The following is a 20,131-nucleotide window of genomic DNA, read 5'->3' as shown; positions in this document are numbered from 1 at the left end:
TGCAGCTAAAAACTACAATAAATACACATTAGGTTTACCTCAATGCGCTATTTCTTACATATTTGGTAAATTATTTTAAATACTAACGGTAATACAGTTGTTAAAAATAATGACATGGACACTTTGTTGTTACTGTTAAGTACTTATGAACTATATTTCACTGTTAGGTAAGTTTTGCTATGATCTATAAATCTGTCCTATACTTGTTGATTATTCAATTCTGGCTGAGCACAGTCACAGAGTGGAACAAAACATGAAGCAATTGATAAGTTCCTCTCAGCATGATGGTAGCCCTCTTTGAAAGTCTGGTAACTACCTGTGTGACCACAGTTTAATTAAAAGGTAAAGCCACATTAATTTTTTCAGATGACTGCATAAAGCTAGGATTCAAACATCAGGGGCTACCACATTTGCTACCTCACAGTGCTTAAGACAGCACACTAAAAACGAAAATCTATTCCTTTATTGAATTCTCATGACAGTTCTTTGCTTCCTGAAAGTCATCATAGCAAAACCTAAAGACATCATTATTATTCAATAGATATACCAAGTCATTTTCAGTCTAGTCATCGATGTTAAAAATCTTCCCAAGAGCTGGCTTGTGCAACATGCTGATATGCTAAAATTAGGGTAAGCTTGTGAAAATGACCGTGTTCTTACCAATCCTGTTCCACTGCCCTAGCATTAGGGAGGGGAGGGCTGTATGCTCCATTTTCATTAAATACATGTTAAAGGAAGAGCTTTCCTCATTTCCTCTAAATGTGCTGGTGAAGCAAAACAATGGAAATAAGGATTTCTCTGCACTGGAAAGTTACAATACTCGAAGTTGGGAATGTAAAGCATCAGTGTTACTCTGTATAAATTTTCCTACAGATGCTGTTGGTATAAAAGAAGCATCTAATTTACTTAAGTCACTTGAGAATGTCCAAAATCAACAGTAGCAGGTGTACAAAAATGAATACTGTCAGTTGCCCAAGCTGCAAAACACAATTATATAGCAAAGACATGGGAGGACAGTGCAATATTCTTCTTAACAAAAGATGAAAACCAGTATATGTTGTTTTCAACTGCACTGAGAATAAATATGCTAAAACAAGTTTCACAGTTGGGAACACTTTGTAAAAGCCTTGTAAATCTGGACGCACATGATCTTCCACCATGGGGAGAGCAACACTACATCCTTCCAGTGTCAGTCCTACTACCACATGGAGGAAGAGTCTGAAAGCCAACTCTGAGCTTTTCTTTTCTACCACAGATTAAAAGGTATGTCTGAAAAATGACTCAGCATATCTACATTTAGACAGTACAAAAGTATATACGTTCATTTTCATGCAAAGTTATTATTTTGGAGTTAAGGGGCTAACCTGAGGGACCTGGGAGTAGGGGGTCAGAGTTCACCAAGGTCATCATTAGAACAAGGGGAAAAACATCAAAATTGTTAGAAATATCAACAAGCTAACATATTCAACTAAACCTTTCTTTTTAGATTTAGCTCAATATTCTTTTACATACAGTATGCAAAACACCAAACTATTATTATTCGTAGCAATGAAAACAGACATGTGGCTTAACAGCAATGTTGTATTGCCCCAGAAATTGGCTTAATTTTACAATCAGTTAAGTAAATCCATCCCAACACCATCTATCAACGTTTGTTTTAGAGGCAACTCAACTGAAGTCAGAGCACTACATCATGTTTGACTTAATCACTTTTACTAATCTTAGAATATACCCAGAAGTCACCAACAAACAGTATACCATACAGCTTCTGGTTTTATTTATGTGCCTAGAAGGGGGGTAATTTGGCAGCCATGCAGCTGCTTTTATGACTAACTGCCTTATGTTGAAATGTTACAAAATCAGCATTCCAACAATAGACTGTGTTATCATTTGAAACAAAAGGCTGGAGTGCTGATTGTACCAGAACTGCAATAATAGTTTGGTTTATCCACATTAGTTCACGCATAACTGAGCAAAACAAATGCTTCACTTTATACATTGCATGCAACAAAAATGGAAATAAAAGAAAGAAAAAGAGAAAGAGAGAGAGAGAGAACATGGCTGAGCAGAACCTCACTGGTTGTCTCCCTCCTGCCAATGCTCATAAAACTGCATAAAATGAGTCCCACCATTCCTCTGCCTCCCCAGCTGATTAGTCAGCAGGCACCTGATTTATACAGAGAAGTGTGAACAGGATGAGAAGATTCATAAAAACACCAATGCCAAGCACAGCATAGAATCTCAGCTGGTACTTTTATTACACATCAGAAGCTGCTTAGCTGGTTTACTTTTTTTTTACAGTTTGGAGATATCCTTTGTATAAGAATCTTTTAGGAGTGAAAGCCTGTACTCTTATGGACCAATGAGCTTCCTGTGCCAAAATTTCAATTGCTGTACCACTCTACATACAGGAAAAATTATCTTTGGAATATCATCTAGGATGTCTTAGGCCTTTATTTGGGCACACTTAAATTACAAAGTCCAAGTCCAGCATTCCACCATCTCTTACCCCTTCACTCCTCCCACTTGCCACAGCTCTAACCACAGTGAGCAGAGCTGGGATTACTTGTCCCATGCTCCTACCTGCCAGGGAGCAACAAGGCAGAAGAGTATAAGGCCACACGGAAAGCGGAAAGAAAATTAGGACTACCAACTTGCTGCAGGGATGCTACACTGACTGGTTAGAGCGGGGCACAGTAGGGAGTAAGTTCCTCCAGGAGAAAGGGGGAAAGCGTGCACTCCTTCCACTAACTGAATAGGAAACCAGGAGGAAATTGTGACTGGCTGTGAATTATTAACCCACTGGGTTGTACCACACCAGTCACATAAAAAGCAGGTTTGGGATACAACACAATTCAAGTATTTTTACTAGGACTAAAAGAAAACCTCCTTATACTGGCAAACAGCACCCTAGTTTTAAGGTGTTAAAAATTAAACCAACTGTTGTTTATGACGACTCATTTTTTAAATGCACAGTTAGGATAGATGAGCTCATAGCCTACTCTGCACTAAAAAGAAAAGCTCATACTGCCATTAAGAATAATCAAATATTACTCAATTCCAGTTCTAGTGAAAATATTTTGATGAAATTCCATTCTAAAAATATTTTCCAGTAGGATTGCCTCCTCCTGTATTGGAAGCAAGCATGAGAAAAAAGTAAATCTCAAAATCTTTCCAAGAGTGTACTGCAAAACTAAACTCTCCCTTGATACCCCAAAATGAACAATATATGTGTAGCACCTATTTTACAAACGTACTAACTCAAAACTAACTTTCCCCAAACAAATTTTTGAATAACAGAAAAGTCTGAGGTCAGAGTTTGAGGGCAATAAATAAAAATATTACTTCTCCATTAATATGCAAAGAAAAAAACTGTAATCAACTAATAGTTTGGTTTGAAAGTAGTCTCCTTAAAGGAGAGTATCAAGCATGTTAAGTAAGATGAGTCTTATTGGTGGCAAAGTACTTCTGGACTCAAGATACAGCAATAAGCTTGAGCCAGAGCTGTGACAGGTTCGCTAAAGTTAGATTTTTCAAGAGCAGTATCTAAATGCAAATAAATGTTCTGTGACACAAAATATAAGTCAAACTCTAATACAGGCCAGGGAGTTGCTCAGCAATGTTAACTCAGTATAGTGGTTTTTTCATTCCCAGAATTAGTTGGTGCAGGAACAAAATGCAAACATGGAATGGAAAGATGAACACGGCATGATGGTGCACTGAGTCCATGGGAGCCACATGACACAATGGAGCAATGACTTATGTTACATGACACGAAGATGAAGAGGCAGCTATCCAATTTGATCATGCTGTGATGCTAGTGTGAATTTGATTTTCATGACTCTTAAAATGATGGGGTTTGTTACTTTTGGGTTTTTGTGCGCGATGACATTTGCTGATCACGTGACAATACTGCAAAGGTATCAGAAGTTCAAAAGTCGATATCGTGCTCGCTAGATGATTACTGTGACAGCATGCGGAGAATCTCCCGTTTATTAACGCGTTAGATTTTTGCTGCCAGGTATCAGAAATTGATAGAAACTGAGGCTGTTTCATTTTTAGTTAGTTACTTTCGGCAACAAAATCCTCTGGTTGCCCACAAATATTAAAGTGTATGCAATGAGGCTTGAACTTATCCTTCCAAATAAATTGAGAAAGTTTAAAGGCTGATAACCTACCAGCAAAATATGAAAGTACTGGCAGATGTTGATATGTATGGATCACGCTCTTACCTGGCCTTCCTGGAACACCTGGTGGGCCAGGGCTACCTTTAGGACCTTCCAGAGGTGGTCCTGGTAATCCTGGTGGACCTGGTGGACCCTGTAGACCAGGGAATCCCTGGAAACCTGGTTCTCCCTTCAGACCTGGAAGTCCAGGGGGCCCTGGTGGGCCAGGTAACCCCAGTTCTCCTTTTTGCCCTGTAAAACCAAACAGTCACATTTATGAGTACTGTTACAAATTGATATGGAAAGAAGTCTAAATGTCAATTTTCAGAGCCATTTGTCTCTCTTGCAGAAGGTACAAATCTGGCCACAACTCGCCTCATTTATGCAGTGAGACAGTATAAAATTGGTCTAACACTCAGAAAAGAGTTAGGGCTAATACTTCTTGCAAGAGAAAGTGCTATTACTTCTGACATGTTAAAAGGTCTTACTAAGTCTCACTTTACTACTCAGTGATGCTGTAATTTCATAAACATCCTCTGAGTTTGTAAGCCTACAAGCAATGCTTTCTGTGAAGAAATCTGTCAATATTAAGACTTCATAATTTTTTTGAGACACTGCTGAAAGTTAAGACATACTTGCAAAACTTTCAAATAGGCTTGAGGAATTTAGTACCTTTAATGCTACTGGGAAATCATATAACTTAGATTGTGAAGTTGTTTTTGAAAATATAGCAAGCAGCTACATTTTCAAAGCAGCTTCATTTGTCATCTGTTGTATGAATGCTTTATTTACTGAGACAAATCAGCAAAGTTCCACACAAGGCAGTAGACTTATGCTGTATGGATTTATTCTGTCTGCATAATTGCTAATGTACAAAATTCAGTAGTCAGTAATGAGTGTCTTTATTACCATGTTTAAGTGAAAACAGTCTGCTGAGGAAAAAAAAAAAGTTATTGTAGTTGTTGCTATGGCATTCATTTGTTGCAGAACATACAACATGTCCTTCTTTTTTTGGTGTATAGATATATTTTACGTTCAACCTTTTTAACAAAGAAAAACAGAGAAAATTTACCTGACAATCCTGGGAGTCCTGGAGGTCCTGGGCGCCCAAAACCTGGTAGACCTGAAAAGAAACAGATTCAGTTGTTAATGAAAATTTAGCTTTCAAGTCTCCAGGAACAGGAATGTGAGGCTGAGAATGAGGAAGTGCAGTTCATCTAAATCTCCGATTCCTTAAGACTACCAGGATTCTCATTCACTCACCATTCTACACCAAAGCTAGAGGTTTTGCTACAAAATGCCTCTGTAACTTTGATAAGTATTTCCATCCATTCACAAGATGCTCTTTCAGATTTTAGGAGTTAATACATTTGCATTTTTGTTGGAGTTCTATCTTTAAGGCAAACATTACACTGTTTATCCATTCTGTAACTGAGTTGAAGCAATACAGCTACCATGGAATATAGGACCAGGGGCTGGTGTTGAAGTCAGGTAATAAAAATCTAAGAGTTGATGGAATTCTTGTCCTGTGCTTCATTGGCAGCTTGACAGCACCCTTTGTAAACCGTTCAGCAGCTGGGAACCACAGGAACAGCTTTGAAGATGTATGGGCAGTTATAGGAAAAACAGAATTAGAGAAAGCAGGACATCACAACGCAGCGTGAAGAGGAGAAAACAAACAGGAAAGATACCTAACCTGGTTCGCCCTTCTGACCAGCTGGTCCTGGGATACCATCTCGACCAGGCTGTCCCTTCTCCCCTGAAGGACCAGGGGGGCCAGGACGACCAATATCACCTAAATTGAACATATTAGCACATTAATACCTAACCTGCAATAGAAAAAAGCAACCTCCGCCCGCATCTGAATCTAAAGGTGTGACAATGTAATAACAAATTCACATGGGTGTAATCTTAAAATTAAAACCTTTCTCTCTCTCCTCCCAACAATTTAGAAAAGGCTTTTAGGTCTGTAATCTTTTAAGCAGTTCATGTCTGCTAAAAATAATATAATCCTTCCCTTTAGGATAAATTAGAATTTTGCTCCTATAAAAACAGGTTAGACTGCTGGAGCACTTACAATAAATAAAGCTGGTAAATACAGAAACAGCTAACTTCTTGCTTCAATAGCTAATGATACGAATATGACAGCAGACACAAGTTGTCAAGAAAAAGTTAAAACTTCTTTCTTTTCTGTTTAATTTCAGTGAACTAAGTGTGTGCAATGGTGTTTGACCTTCCATATACATAGAGATGCATTTTCATGAGGTTAAAAAGGTAAGAAGAAAGGAAGTGGCTTCATGTGTTCTGTTTTTCACAGAAGCAGCTGACTTTTGCTGCACTGTTCATGCTCACCTACTGGCCCAGGTGGTCCAGGCAGGCCAGGATTACCTGGAGGCCCCTCGATACCTTTTGGTCCTGGAATTCCTGGTGTTCCTGTAAAGTACAGGCATTTCAATCAAATTAAGCACAAAACTGGCTTTTCAGCAGATCTTGAAATGCTATAATCTGAGATGTTCTGAGTAACAAATGAGCTAATTGTATCAAGATACCGTATGCTCTTTTTGCAGATTTACAGCTGATCAAGATGAATTGTAAAGCAAAGAACATACAGGAACAAAACATACTAGCACAACTGTCCTTACTGCTGCTCTCAAGACTGTTTTCTTAATTGTTGAGTGCCTGTGGCCAAGAACACAGTGAGTCTGGCAGTCTGCTAGGCAGTTACCATTTTAGAGACAGGTGTTTCTGCTTGACAACAAACTGAAAGCACTATGAACTGTGGTTGGATTGTCCTTCCCCAATCCTCTTTTCCTTTCCTGAAAAAGGATCTTAATAAAAGTGGTCTCAGTTAGAAATTACACCGGATTCTCAGGCCTACAGCATGAACTGAGTGAGAGGTAGGAAAAACAGTTGATCCATTGCAGTATGTCTGTTCTGAACAGCATCTGAACCCGATCAAGGTAGTGTTTCAATACACTGTTTTGACTGTTCACGGTCTTTCAGGCATGACACGAAGCAGAGGTTACAACCTGTCAGGTTCACGGCCAGGTTTTGGTCTCTTCTAAGCATCCTGCTACCATGACGACACTGTTATAAATTCCCTAACTTCCTACATTAAAGCAGCTCAAGCATGCTTGTAGACAGCCTTTATTGCTGCAAGTGCAGCATAGGTAAAAACCTTATTTCTTTAAATTGAGAATGAAATAACTGACATATACCAATAAACTATCTCTATTAATATTTTTAAAGAAGAGTGCAGAACCTGATTTCATTATGTTTCAGAAACAGAGTTCTCTTTAGAACATATTTCTAAACAACAAACGCTATTAAAAAAAGTCCAGTTTTCCTGATGACACTTTTTTATGGATTCGTGAAGGAAAAACATGGCAATAAACACAGGTATTTTGTGGGTCAGAGGAGGTGAGAGTGTGACCGCTGTGGGGAGTGGAGAGCATTAGCTGACACAACATCCTCAGAGCAGATGAATAGTTTCAGAAGGCACTCATAAGTGATGCATTCACATACTCTTGCAGTGACAATTCCAACAGCACAAAGCTTAGCAGCAGCTGATTGCCAGAAACTCTGAAAGATGCTGCAGCCCCCCACCAATTACCCATTGTGTTTAGATGTATATACCAATATAAGCAAGAGGAAAAATAAGAAAATCCTGTTCAGAATTACCTGGGAATCCAGGAAGGCCTGGTTCTCCTTTTGCACCTGGACTGCCTGGAAATCCAGGCAAACCAGGATTTCCAGCTACACCTTTACTGCCTGGACTACCTGGGTATCCAGGCAAACCAATATCACCCTAGAAAACATTAAGCAGAAAAAAGAACCTAGACTTTGTAAGATGGGTAAGCCCTTCTTGTATGTTCCCAGCCTTACCATCACACAAAGGTCACCATTATATTGTGTGCACTTCTCCTTTTCTCCAGTTAATGTTAACCATCTCACACAGTAAAATTAATTGGAAATAGCAATTGTAAAGATTTTAACAGTTTTCCCCTACAATTTTATATAGAGTATCAGCTTTTCCTCAGAACTACCCTATATTAAAGAAAAAAGTGTTCTCTCCTTTCAGAAGAGACAGAGATTTTTACCCCATGATAACGCAGAAGAAAAAAATAAATGTGTGGAGCTTTAATCATGCAATTTATTTGCTAAATTAATTGCTGCTTAACATCAATTGTAAGGCATCAGTGAAGGCTGCTAAATATTCTGTAGGTCTTTTTATCACTTTTTTGTGGGTGACAGAAAGGATTATATAGGTAAATGTTAGTGCAAATGTTTTACATAGACTTAATTTTAAGCGGCAGTAATCATGATATATCATTAGCAATTTATCCTTGAATGCATATTGTCTTAATTTTTTAAAGAATCAACTACATAATTAGACATGGGAAGAATGATATTAATTGTATAAATCCCTGCCAACTACCAAAATGTCAGCTGGTGTCACAGTGCAGACCAGGTCATTAACTGAACCCAACTTGAAAGGTCTGGTAAACAACCTTCTCCTTTAACCAGATTAAATCATATATAAATATTTTCATCTTTAAAATTAGAAATTTTTGCTCCAACCTGAAAAGAACAAACTACAGTCAACCCTGCTTGTTATTAATACATTTATATACATAATTACAGTTATACATAATATATATTAAGTTATAGTTAAAAAAAGAAAAATCAATACAGAATCTAATTTCCTCATGGAATTTTCCATTGAAGAATTTTGTAAATGTACCTTTGGTCCAGGGAGACCAGGAATACCAATGCTTGAAAGTCCAGGGTCACCTTTCTCCCCTTTCAAACCAGGAAACCCTGCAGGCCCAGGCTGCCCTGGATGTCCTGGTACTCCTTGGCTGCCTTTAATCCCTGGAGGACCTGTCCAAAAGATAAAATACAAGTTTTATAAATACACATAAAACATCTGCAGTGGTTTAGAGAAATCACTCAAATTACAGCAACTGAACTAGAAGGGACTAACAAATTGACTGTCTGGCTTTGAAAAACAAACTAAAACAATTATCTTAAAATCTCTCATGGCTTTTTGTATGACATTTCTAAGCTTTCTTTTTTTATTCTTAATTTACACAAATCCAAGTATCTCGTTGTAGTATCTAGGCACAATTTAATATTAGAATTCTCAGAAACTGGAATTTTTGTTTCAGTAATCTTTCTAAATAATGAACTTCACTTTCTCCTTCCCCTTTTGCTTGTATTTGATGTCTGTCTTCTGACAAGTGGGTTTACAGAATCATATTTTTTCTGAACTTTCAGAGTGGAATCTGAGAAACCAGAAAAGTATGAAAGTTACAAAATGTAGATCATTCTGCTTCTACATCCGTAAGCAGTCCAAAATAATATGTATTTACAGTATATTTGCTATTTGCATTTTCTGTTTTAACGGGTCTTTCCAATTTCTTATGTACTATTGCAACAAATATGTATGTAGGGTTTTATGTATTCCCCATCCACACTGCCATTTAAATACGTTATTAGATACTGCACACAAGCAGCTCCATCTTTGTAGTATATAAAAGAAAAACACTAACCAAAATGAAGTAAAATACAAGCAGAGAAACTAACCTGGAAGGCCCATCTCTCCCATGGCACCTTTTAACCCTGGAGGTCCTGTTGGTCCTGGCTGCCCAGGAAGCCCCATGTCTCCTTTGATGCCTAGGAAAGTTGTGGGTTTAGTTAATTAATGGCAATAATTAAAAGTTTCTCATAGTCTTGTGTTCTTATATGAGTATGCTGGTCATCTGATTGCAAAGGCAATGGATTTGGAGTTGCTTTAGGTCTCATACTGCTCTACATGCTTTTTCACACCCATTTATAGTGAAATATTAAACATCTTCAGTTTGTTCTGAGCCAAGATTTGATCAGGGCAACTTCTTTGTTTTGAACAAGATTAGTTTAACAAAAAGGGTCAAATCTCAGTCCATGATTTAGTAACTATCTGAAACAATTTAGTACTGGTGCAACTTGGTCTCTCGTGAGTTGTTCTGCAGAATGAACGCATTAACTTTCTCATCTGCAATAGGTATTGAGTAGCTCCTATTACGGAATTAAATGTGACCCACAATGCTCAAACTAGTTTGAGTCCTGGATGGCTAAAAAAATTCCCCAAGCCCAACAAGATATTTAGAGCAAGACCTACATTAGACATAGCGAGCAAAGATTCACGTTTTCAGATAAATTGTAATAGCTGTAGGAAGAAATAGTGCAAAATAGAATTTGTTTTCTTGATCCTGGCAATTCTTTAAAGCAAAGATGTGACATCCAGACAGTCTTTGCAATACATTCATTTGGCTATTTGCAAAGTATGAGTAAAATGACTAACGATATAAGAAATAAACATATGAAACAGACAAGTCCTGTTGGTAGATCCTGCAGTCATGTTGCTTGCTCAAGCAGCAAGCACTTTTCCAGTCATCCTAAAAGCTATCCTAACCTTCAACGTGATCAGTTTAAAACTGCTTTTGGGTCTGTTAGAAGGAAAGAGCTCAAAGCATGCTGTTTGGATAATGATTTTAAATGTCTCAAAACTGGGCTGCAGCTTTAAGTCTAAATCCCTAGGTTTTGCTTAGATATGCCTGGATTAACACCCCAATCCCATGTGATAAAAACACATGCAAATTTTTACACATCAAAACTGTCCACCTGAGGCCTTGTTTACTTACCTGGCAATCCAGGCACACCTGGTGGGCCACTAAGTCCCGGTGGGCCTGGGTCACCTGGGAGACCTTGATAACCTTTCTGTCCTGATAAACCAGGAATACCTCAAAGGAAAAAAGATACATTTTATTATTATTATTACTATTACTACTACTGTATGTTTTCTTTTACGTTATGAGATCAGATGTAGCTACAGTTGAATAAAAATCCAAATAGGGATTTTTCTTCAGTAAATATAATTCCCCCTAGTTTAGCAAAGAGAAGTATCACAGAGCACAAAATATTGCTTCTGGAAAGTTTAAAATTACTACAGAACAGGAACAATATAAGTCAGTAGAAGAAAAAGTAACTTTATGACTAATGCCAATATTCTTCACATTCAGAAGGGACTGTCTTTTCAGATGAGCAGACTCCGTGCTAACTTCTCTATATTCATCCAAATTATTTATATGCATGTTTAATTACATTGCTATGCCAGAAGCAGTTTGGGACTGATATATTATAAAAAGTAATGCAGGTATTTTAGCAGATCATTACAAATTCTAAGTGGTTATTATCCTATACAATAACTTAGTGCTGCCCTGCAAGCATAGTTAAATCTGCCCTCTACAGCTCTTACTTAATGAAGGGGGAAAAAAAAGAAAAAAAAAGTAAATGTCTTGGGATCCTACCTACGCTTCACAGAAATTAATACAATAGATAAATTAGCACAATAATGGCTAGGTCAACATTAGAGGAAGGCATTCTGGTTCTCTCTGGGGTAGAACATTTTTACTCTTCTCAAGACTAAATTAGAGTTCAAAGGAGACATCAGAACCCTTGGTGGGGGAGAAGGCAGAAGCCAGCAAGTCAGAGAGAAAACAGACTTGAGTGAACTGAGAAAACCATCCAGGCTGCCAGCTTCCCAAGTAGAAACACACACAGAGACGACATTCCACTCAGGGGAGGGTAAGCTTCCAGAGATACCCAAAGGGAGAATCTGGAGGTGATGCATGAGCTGATGACCTGTGCAACTCCATCCTACAAGGCAAAGGCCCAAGGGCCTTCAAGACAGCAAGAATGCAGCCAGCACAGCAGCCATGACGGCTATCTCTCATCATGCTTAGGAATAACACCTAGAAGACTGAACCCAAGTAATTCTGCTGAAAGCACCTTAGGACTATTTCAATATCGCTATATGTCAAATAATAGTAACAGTTAAAGAGCAAGGACGTTGCAAACTAACCCTACAGAGTAACTTGGACATAGAACCACTTTAAAAAAAAGCCTAAAATAAGAGAACCTTAAGCCACCTCTATGTCCTGAGTTTATTTTTTTCTGTAAGAAAGAGTGAACTGTAATGGATTCAGTTACAGGTCACTGTTATCTGTAGAGGACAAAGCACCTCTCTGGACCCACATGCAAAGTTCTGTACCTGGAACACCTGGCTCGCCTTTTTCTCCTTTTGCTCCTAGCTGTTTTGGATCAACTTTTCCAGGTGGGCCTGGCAGGCCTGCTTCACCTTTGACGCCTTTCTGTCCTACCAGTCCAGGAGGCCCTGGCGGACCTGGTAATCCATTATTACCTAGAGTAGGTACAGACAACAAAAGGGAAAAAAAATATAATCCTTAAGGTAGGCTAATACATTTGTAATGCTTTTTCTTACATAGGGAGTCTGTGATTTATTCATGAAGTTGGAATTCACTAAATGATCTGCCAGTTTTTGCAAGGTTCTCCACAGCATCTTAAGCCCTGCAACACACTCGAGCGAGCAGACTGCATGGGGACGTCTGTGTGCTGCAGTCTGTCAGCTCTGGCCAGCCCAGCTCAGAGGAAGCAGCTGTCTGTATGACCCACATCAAGAGAGCTCCCAGAGCCCAACCGCACTGTGCCACTAGCACAGATGAGTTCCAACAGCTACAGCAGCTTTGGATTCACAGCCTCCTTGTTCTGGGGAGATGAGTGGGTTTTTCTTCTTCCAAACTCTTTCAAAACTCATCTCCAACAAGGAGGTTGGGAAAATGTAGATAGAACAGTTTCTCTGTGATACCTATAGAACTGATTCTGGATGACTCCATAACCTAAAGTTACTGATATTCTTCTTTCTGCTGCTTAAAGCAGACTTTACAACATACTTCAGAAATATTGCCCCTACTTCAATGCCATCAATCCAAAGGTAATATTTTTGAAATAGCTAACATTTCATGACATTATATTAAAAAAAGAGTGACTGAATACTATGGTTTAAAACTACAAAGCAATTCCGAACATCAGCACTGTCAAAAGAAGATAACCTAAGCAGATCCCAGTAATGAAGATCTAGATGTTAGCATTACAAAGCTTCTTTCCACACAGGATGTGGAAAACAGCATTCTGCATTCTCTTCAGGGACAGATAAAACAAACATTACCTTTCAAGCCAGGCAGGCCATTTCTTCCAGGAGTTCCCGGAGGCCCTGGAGGACCAGGAGCTCCCATGACGCCCATCTCACCTTTGGCACCTAAATGCATTGAATAACCATTGTCATTCTGAACAAAAACTCAAAACCTACCAGTACCTAACTTTTACTTCCCTGCATCTCTATGGTATTTATTAACTAGCACATTCATGTAAAGCCTGTTTTAAGGGAATTACAAGCACTCAGTTCTTGTAAAGATCTAAATCAGATAAAATGACACTTGAAAGTTGTGGCAAATTTTCCACAGTTAAGTCCTGGGAAGAAAATTTGCAGTGCACTGTTCTTTATGGTAGAAAGCATATTTATACCTCTAATAAGTTTAGTTCCCTGGTTTGAAACATGAGCACTTGTTTGAAAGCAAACTTGAATTTACTGAAAGCCAAAAAGACAATTAGGTATACACTACTTTTAAAATCTTTTGTATTGCCCCCTCTATCCAAAGACAGAGATTCTCAAAATTCACTTTTGCGATTTCTGTTCCAGAGGGCAAAACAGACTATCTTAGCTGAATAGTCTAACGCACCGAATAAGGAAATCAAATATTTAAAATTATGTGTTGGATCTAATTGATAGCATTTGTAATTATTTCCTTTAAATAAATTCTATTTCTAAATTGTAGTAGTGACTAGAAAAAAAAATTTACAAGATACATTAGAAAAGTCTCATAACAATGATGATGAAAGTCACTTTGGAAAGTTATGAAACAGAATAACGTAGAAAATATTTGAATCAAGTTACAGGAAAGAGCGGAGACGTGGCAAGGATTTTAATAAAACAAAATTTTTTTTTTTTTTTTTAAGTGTAAGATGTAATTGTTACACATATCCAACTTTAAATAGACAGGATAAACATTGACGCTCATTAAGCTGGCATGCCCAAGCATAAAGAGCATACACCTGTAACTACAGTTTGGTCTTTGTCCACAGGTAAAATATGTGAACTTACCTGGAAATCCAGGTATTCCATCCCGGCCAGGTGGTCCAGGTGAACCCTGAGGCCCTGGGAGACCAGGGGGTCCTGGATATCCTGGGGCTCCTCTGTCACCTGGAGGACCAGGAACATCGAAGCCTGGAGGACCTGGATCCCCTTTCTCCCCTGGAATGCCCTGCAACCCTAGACAATGTTGTTAAGACACAATATTTTAGCAAAAAGTAAGGCAAGGCTGAGATCTGTGTATCTCTTGGTGTAGCACTGTAGGAATAGCTAAGTTTTACCTGCAGTCCATTCCTAGCACTGATGAAAACCCTGCAATTCTTCTAAAGCCATTTCTTTTTTAATGGCTTGAGGTGTTAAAAGGCCATACTCTCCTGAACAGAAGCATTACTAAAATTTTACCAAGTTGTAGTAAATGCAATTCAAAAAAATCTCAAAAGGAAAACAACAACTCTCTTCAACAACCCTTTAAGTCTGATTAATAAAACAAAAAGTCAAGACTGATTAGACTGGTTTGCATTTTATCATTAAGTATTGAGATTCTTAGAAGTATATTTCTATTAATGATTCGATTTTACTACATTCTAAGATAACATCAGCTGAATAGTTTTGAAGGATAGCAAAATTCTGCATTGCATTATATTTCCCTGAATGAAAAATATGAATTGTCAAAATATGCTTCAGGTTGTTTAACGCTAATGATGCTGAGCTTGAGACATTGCTGAAGCAAGCAGGCAGCTTGTTTCCCTCCAGTGCACTGTATCAGTGAAGATGCTCACTTAGGAAATGTAGCTGACAAAAAAGGATTATTCTTAAATCTGAAGTTAAGAAAAGGCTTTGGTAAAGAAACCACAGTACCTGGGGAACCTGAGGTTCAAAAGCCAACGAGTTAGAGCTCATCAGGAAGTTGAGACAGGTAGCAGTAAGGAGTTGTAATAGTCGTTAAGTTAGGAAACAAAACAAAGCACATACAGATTAGAACAAAGAAAAAAATCTACTCTAAGGTTACCGAAAACATATCTAAGTACAAAGAATACAACGCTAATGCAGTTAAGAGAAACTAGCCTGCAAGGAAACTTGCACGTCTTTTTCAAAGTGCAGCCACCACTGTATGCAGAAATAAGAAATTCAGTAAGATATTTTCAAAAATTGATGGTACATTTTAAAAAATAACATTATTTTTCCCTCTCTCCTTGTCTAGTATTCTCTTCGCAGCTGGGGAACAAGCTTTTTCTGAACTGCTTCTTACACAAAACCATCATTACTAGATACTGGCTTGGACACCTTCTGAACACCCTACCAATCAGCTCCTTGTTGATCTGCATCACATTCTGGTAAATCCCTTCAAATAGGAATTTTCAAAAGATGCTGCTTCTTTGTAACACAAAAAACCTCTAAATAATTTTTTCCCATTCTTTTAGTTCTATTATGCCAATTGACATTGTTACACCTACAGAGATAGTATATTGTTACATGCCCTAACATAGTCTACTGAGATTATGACAACACCATGCCAAAAACCTCATAAATAACTACAAGGCAGTATTACTCTGTAACTCTGTAATGGTGACCCCTGCTCTCGACTGCAGGAACAAGTTTAGGAATGATGTCACAATGTGTACTTTGCACACTAAAAAGACAGATAAATTTTTCTTGACAGCATAGGCTGTAGACTTCCATTTATTTAATGATAAGCATGCTCCCCTTTGGCAGCAGCATATCACTGCATTAAACTATGGTGTCAAGCGCCTGGAAATGCTTATTTTGCAGAGAAAATACAGTACCAGAGGATGGATAGGGACAGCACATGCTCCGTGTTTAAGGGGTCTCTATCAGCAAGTGGAAAAAAAATAATGAGAAACTAATATATAATCCAGTAATAGGACAAACTCCGTATATAGAATGGTAAAGATAATTTTTCAAATAGAAATTAGTTCTAAATGAATTTCTGGTTCTCAAAAATGTAACCTTATAATAATTAGAACAGTATGGACAACACAATAAATTCTAAAGTAATTTGTTACATATCCAAAAAAAAGAAGAATGTTGAGTTACTGCAAACTATTTGAAGAAATGGTGGTGCAGAGAAAGGAAATTCTGAACAGGGAAATCCTTTCAAGAATTTTCCAAATTACCTGAAAAACAGAGCCCCAGAAACTTTACCCTAATGTTGCATAAAGGAACAGAATCAACACAGCCTAGTAAAACAAACAAGGGATGGAAGATGGGAATGTAAGGCATTCTGCACAAAACAGAAACAGGAGTGCCAAGGGAAATAACATGGACTTCTCAACTGGGACCTTCAACCATGCACTAGATTTCAGAGCCGCCATGCTGTTAGTAGCCACAATGATTAGTCAGTACAGACATGAAGAGTGAAAATATAAGCATCTCAAATCTACCATCTCTAGTAACAATTGTGCACTTGTCAAAATCGGTATTTTGCAGAATAAAGCAGTGATCACATGAAATTAAATTCTGGCTAACACCAGAAGAGATGCTACAGGAAGACAAAAGAACATGCATTGGATGAAACATTCAAACCTGTATTAATACATTCCACCCTTCTATGCACATTGTCCAGACTCCTTCTGTCCCTAGCTCTTAATACTGGACACATTCAAGAGGCTTGCTGGTGCAGCAACCACACATTCCTTTCCCCACTGGGAAACTTGTGAAAAAATATACTTAAACACAACCCACACTTTATGTATCCGAGTAGAACTCAAACTCCACGGGCCTTCTTACTCAAGTGCTTGCCTACCTTCAGGTTAAGCACTTTGCTGAATTTCAGCTCACAGTTCATAAAGATCTGACTATGATGAACCAGTCTGTGACCCATGGTCTTACAGTTGGCCATGAATTTTTCAGCACGCATTGCAAACAATGCCAATCCCAGTGCTGGCATACAAACAAATTCAAAAAGTGGAGCTCATAAACATGCAACGTAAAGTCATACAGGCATGGCAAGAACCAGATGGATTTTGAAGTGTTTCAGCTGCACGCATGCACAGAGAATGTTCTCACTGTGGTGACTGCCACACATTTGCAACATCAGGAGTTGGTGCACAGTAAGCCCATTCACTGAATGAAGGGGAAAAGGGTTTTCCCTAAACAAACTTTGTGAATAGAATGATGTGCACGCATGCACATGTACCCTTTGTGCACAGAGATGGAACAAGTTCTTATCTTGATCAGTCACCAGTCATTTTAGACAATCAAACTCCCTTCAGAGACATATTCCTAATTATCACTATCCTTAGATTCTACTTTTGTCAATCTACTTTAAACGTATCAGGACTCATAAAACTTGTTGGGTTTGCAGCAAAAAGGTGTGAGGGAATCAGGAACCCCAGAACTCAGAGGTTTCTGTAAGAGGAATTCTAAAGCTTGTGTGTGCTTATAAGAAGATGAATGTGCACGACCTCTTTTACTGACACACTTTTGTTAAAACAGTATCATGTCAATACTTGGAGAACATTTTCTCCTCTACAAAATAATGAACCAGCTAGTTTGGAATACTCATGCTTTCTTCCTTTCCACATTGAGTTAAATTGTGCTTCAGCTTCCACTCAAAAAAAAAAAGTGCCTAGCCATGTCAGGGAGAACCTGAATTACTCCCTTGATTTTGCACTCACCATGTAAGTAGAGAGAGGACAAATAGCACTGTATAAGGGACTGAGTTTGTCTGCTTTTTTCCCAAACCAAAAATTAATTTTCTAGATAATAATGTAAAAAAGTTTAAAAATACCTCTCACCCAGTGAATTTGGAATACAGTTTGGTAAGCTAGAAAACTGCTTTGGAATTTAAGAACCATCTTCCTATTTGAAAGCAATGTAATGACAGCACAGTACAGACAGCTAAAGGCAGCTTTCATCTTCTTCCATATCCCCAAAAGCTCTGCACTGACATTGTGCTCCCTTGTGTCTTGTCCTGAAGAGTATTGCAATAAACCCCTTCACAGAGATTTTGTCACTATCTGTGCACAACAATTTCTAGAATTTGTTGAGGCTCAGTCTTCTCTAAAGTGGGCTTTTACACTCTTGAGATCTCTCCAACTTGTGCAAATGGCAGGGCTGAATGTAATTCCACTTCTGATTTCAGGAAAATACATGATGTACCAAGTTTTGCCTGCTTGACTGGCAAAACAGCCAAGATAACAGACATGAAGTCTCTCTCTTTCCTTGCCTATCTGTTCAGTGGGACTTTGAGTGTTCTATGTACTTGCCCGGTGTATGCCAGAAATAACATAAGGGTACAATTCACGCAAGTTTTACCTGGGGGGCCAACAGGACCTGGAGGTCCTGGAGATCCAGGTGGACCTTGACCACCAATGCCAGGGATGCCTGGTGGGCCTGGGAGTCCTGGTGGTCCACTTGGTCCAGGGTCACCTAAAAGGACACTCTTGTTTAGTTAAATAGTGAACTCAGCTCGGAAACACTTGCTTTCAAAAGCAGAAGGCCCGCACATTATACTTGAAATCTCATCCTTGCACGCAGACAGATATGGATCTGACAAAGGAAAAAACCACACTTCAGAGGCTATTTCTGAAAGTCAGAGATTTGTCCTCACTCTGTGTGGAATGCATGCAGTTTACATTTCTAGGCTACACAGAGACACGTTATTGTGTATAATCCACATCAAACTCAACAGATGCTCTCCAGTAAACCAGGCATGCTCTGCAGTTCAATACAGACTATTGAAAAAGTTTTACCCCCATGTTAACATGATTTGTCTTTAGACTACAGACTTTCAGATACTGAGCCACAGACTGGTATTTACTCCCTTGCTTGCTTGCCTTTTGAGAACACATGCTTCCATTTACACAGGTGTGTCTGATTTGAAAAAGTGGACCCTGAAGTAATTGCTCTGAAGTCAGCACTAGTTGTATTTAATTGCCATATGAGTCCCAGGACATCTATGTTTTTTAAAGTTCAATAGGGAACAGAAAAATGAAGAGTTCTCCATACCTTTGGGCCCTGGAGTTCCATCAAAACCTGCCCGTCCTGGGAGACCAGGGTTTCCTGGGAAACCAGGATCACCTTTAGGTCCTTGGACTCCTTTTGTGCCTGGTGGTCCTGGGGGTCCAGGTGGTCCTGGAACTCCAAATCCACGATCCCCCTGTAACAAGTTAACAAAATTTTTAAAAGGGGGTTTTCTAAGTTTAGCCTCTCCTAAAAATGTTAAAGTAGCAAAGAAAAAATGCCTACCACCTTAGACTTCAATTTTTTTTTTCCTACCCTCACCCAAACCTCAAGTAGAGAATGTGACTTTCCCACCATCAAAAACTGACAACAAGAGGTGAAATCCTCCCCACGAACTTCCCACTGACGCAGAAGAACCTCTAAGAAAGTGAAATTTTATATTAAACAAGCAAACACAGACCTTCTGTCCTGGGAAACCAGGTGGTCCAGGAGGTCCATCTAGACCAGGGCGACCTGGAGCTCCCGGAGCTCCGGGGGGGCCTGGAGTCCCTGGGAAACCTACACATGACATGGAGGTTAGGGCGGCAGAAGAGAGGACACAAGAGAGCATTAGATCAACCCTTCCAGAAATGCATAGGGCCCATGAAAAGTAATATCTGAAAAGCAGTTCTGTGCTAGCTCAAGCACACTTGAGGAGTACCCATTTGGCTGAGAGAACTTTCGAGTATACAGTCTTTACCATAGAGGATTTCTGGGACTCCCCTCAGAGGAGGGCACTCCCCATGCTCTGTGCTCTAACAAAAATTACAAACAGTTCACATCAGGAACATTAATATCTTGAGGCAGCATTTGGAGGTCATTTATTGATTCAAGTTCAAACATTCATCATTTCCCAAAGTTTTACCCATTTACTTTTGTGTCCTTGGTTTCCTGAAAAATGTAAGCTACTGTGAAGGAGCAGTACAGTGAACAGAGGAGTAAGAGTTCA

At 38.8% G+C, this 20,131-nt stretch overlaps 1 protein-coding gene across 1 annotated transcript in view; it reads right to left on the bottom strand.

Annotated features, from left to right (window-relative positions):
- COL4A5 (collagen, type IV, alpha 5) overlaps positions 1-20,131 on the bottom strand; it is a 60,178-nt gene that overhangs the window by 9,773 nt on the left and 30,274 nt on the right. The window contains exons 27-41 of the mRNA XM_009700149.1: positions 19,604-19,701; positions 19,189-19,339; positions 18,496-18,609; positions 14,230-14,397; positions 13,237-13,326; positions 12,262-12,411; positions 10,853-10,951; positions 9,756-9,845; positions 8,911-9,050; positions 7,848-7,974; positions 6,519-6,599; positions 5,863-5,961; positions 5,239-5,289; positions 4,233-4,418; positions 1,365-1,373 (exon numbers count right to left, since the gene is read on the bottom strand). Coding sequence (XP_009698451.1) covers positions 1,365-1,373; positions 4,233-4,418; positions 5,239-5,289; positions 5,863-5,961; positions 6,519-6,599; positions 7,848-7,974; positions 8,911-9,050; positions 9,756-9,845; positions 10,853-10,951; positions 12,262-12,411; positions 13,237-13,326; positions 14,230-14,397; positions 18,496-18,609; positions 19,189-19,339; positions 19,604-19,701 — 1,653 coding nt within the window. The remainder of the gene's footprint in view (positions 1-1,364; positions 1,374-4,232; positions 4,419-5,238; positions 5,290-5,862; positions 5,962-6,518; positions 6,600-7,847; positions 7,975-8,910; positions 9,051-9,755; positions 9,846-10,852; positions 10,952-12,261; positions 12,412-13,236; positions 13,327-14,229; positions 14,398-18,495; positions 18,610-19,188; positions 19,340-19,603; positions 19,702-20,131) is intronic.

Source organism: Cariama cristata, unplaced genomic scaffold (genome assembly GCF_000690535.1).
Source record: "Cariama cristata isolate BGI_N322 unplaced genomic scaffold, ASM69053v1 scaffold29915, whole genome shotgun sequence".
NCBI lineage: Eukaryota > Metazoa > Chordata > Aves > Cariamiformes > Cariamidae > Cariama > Cariama cristata.
The sequence above is the reverse complement of the archived record's forward strand: the minus strand, read 5'-3'. Positions and strand labels throughout refer to the sequence as shown.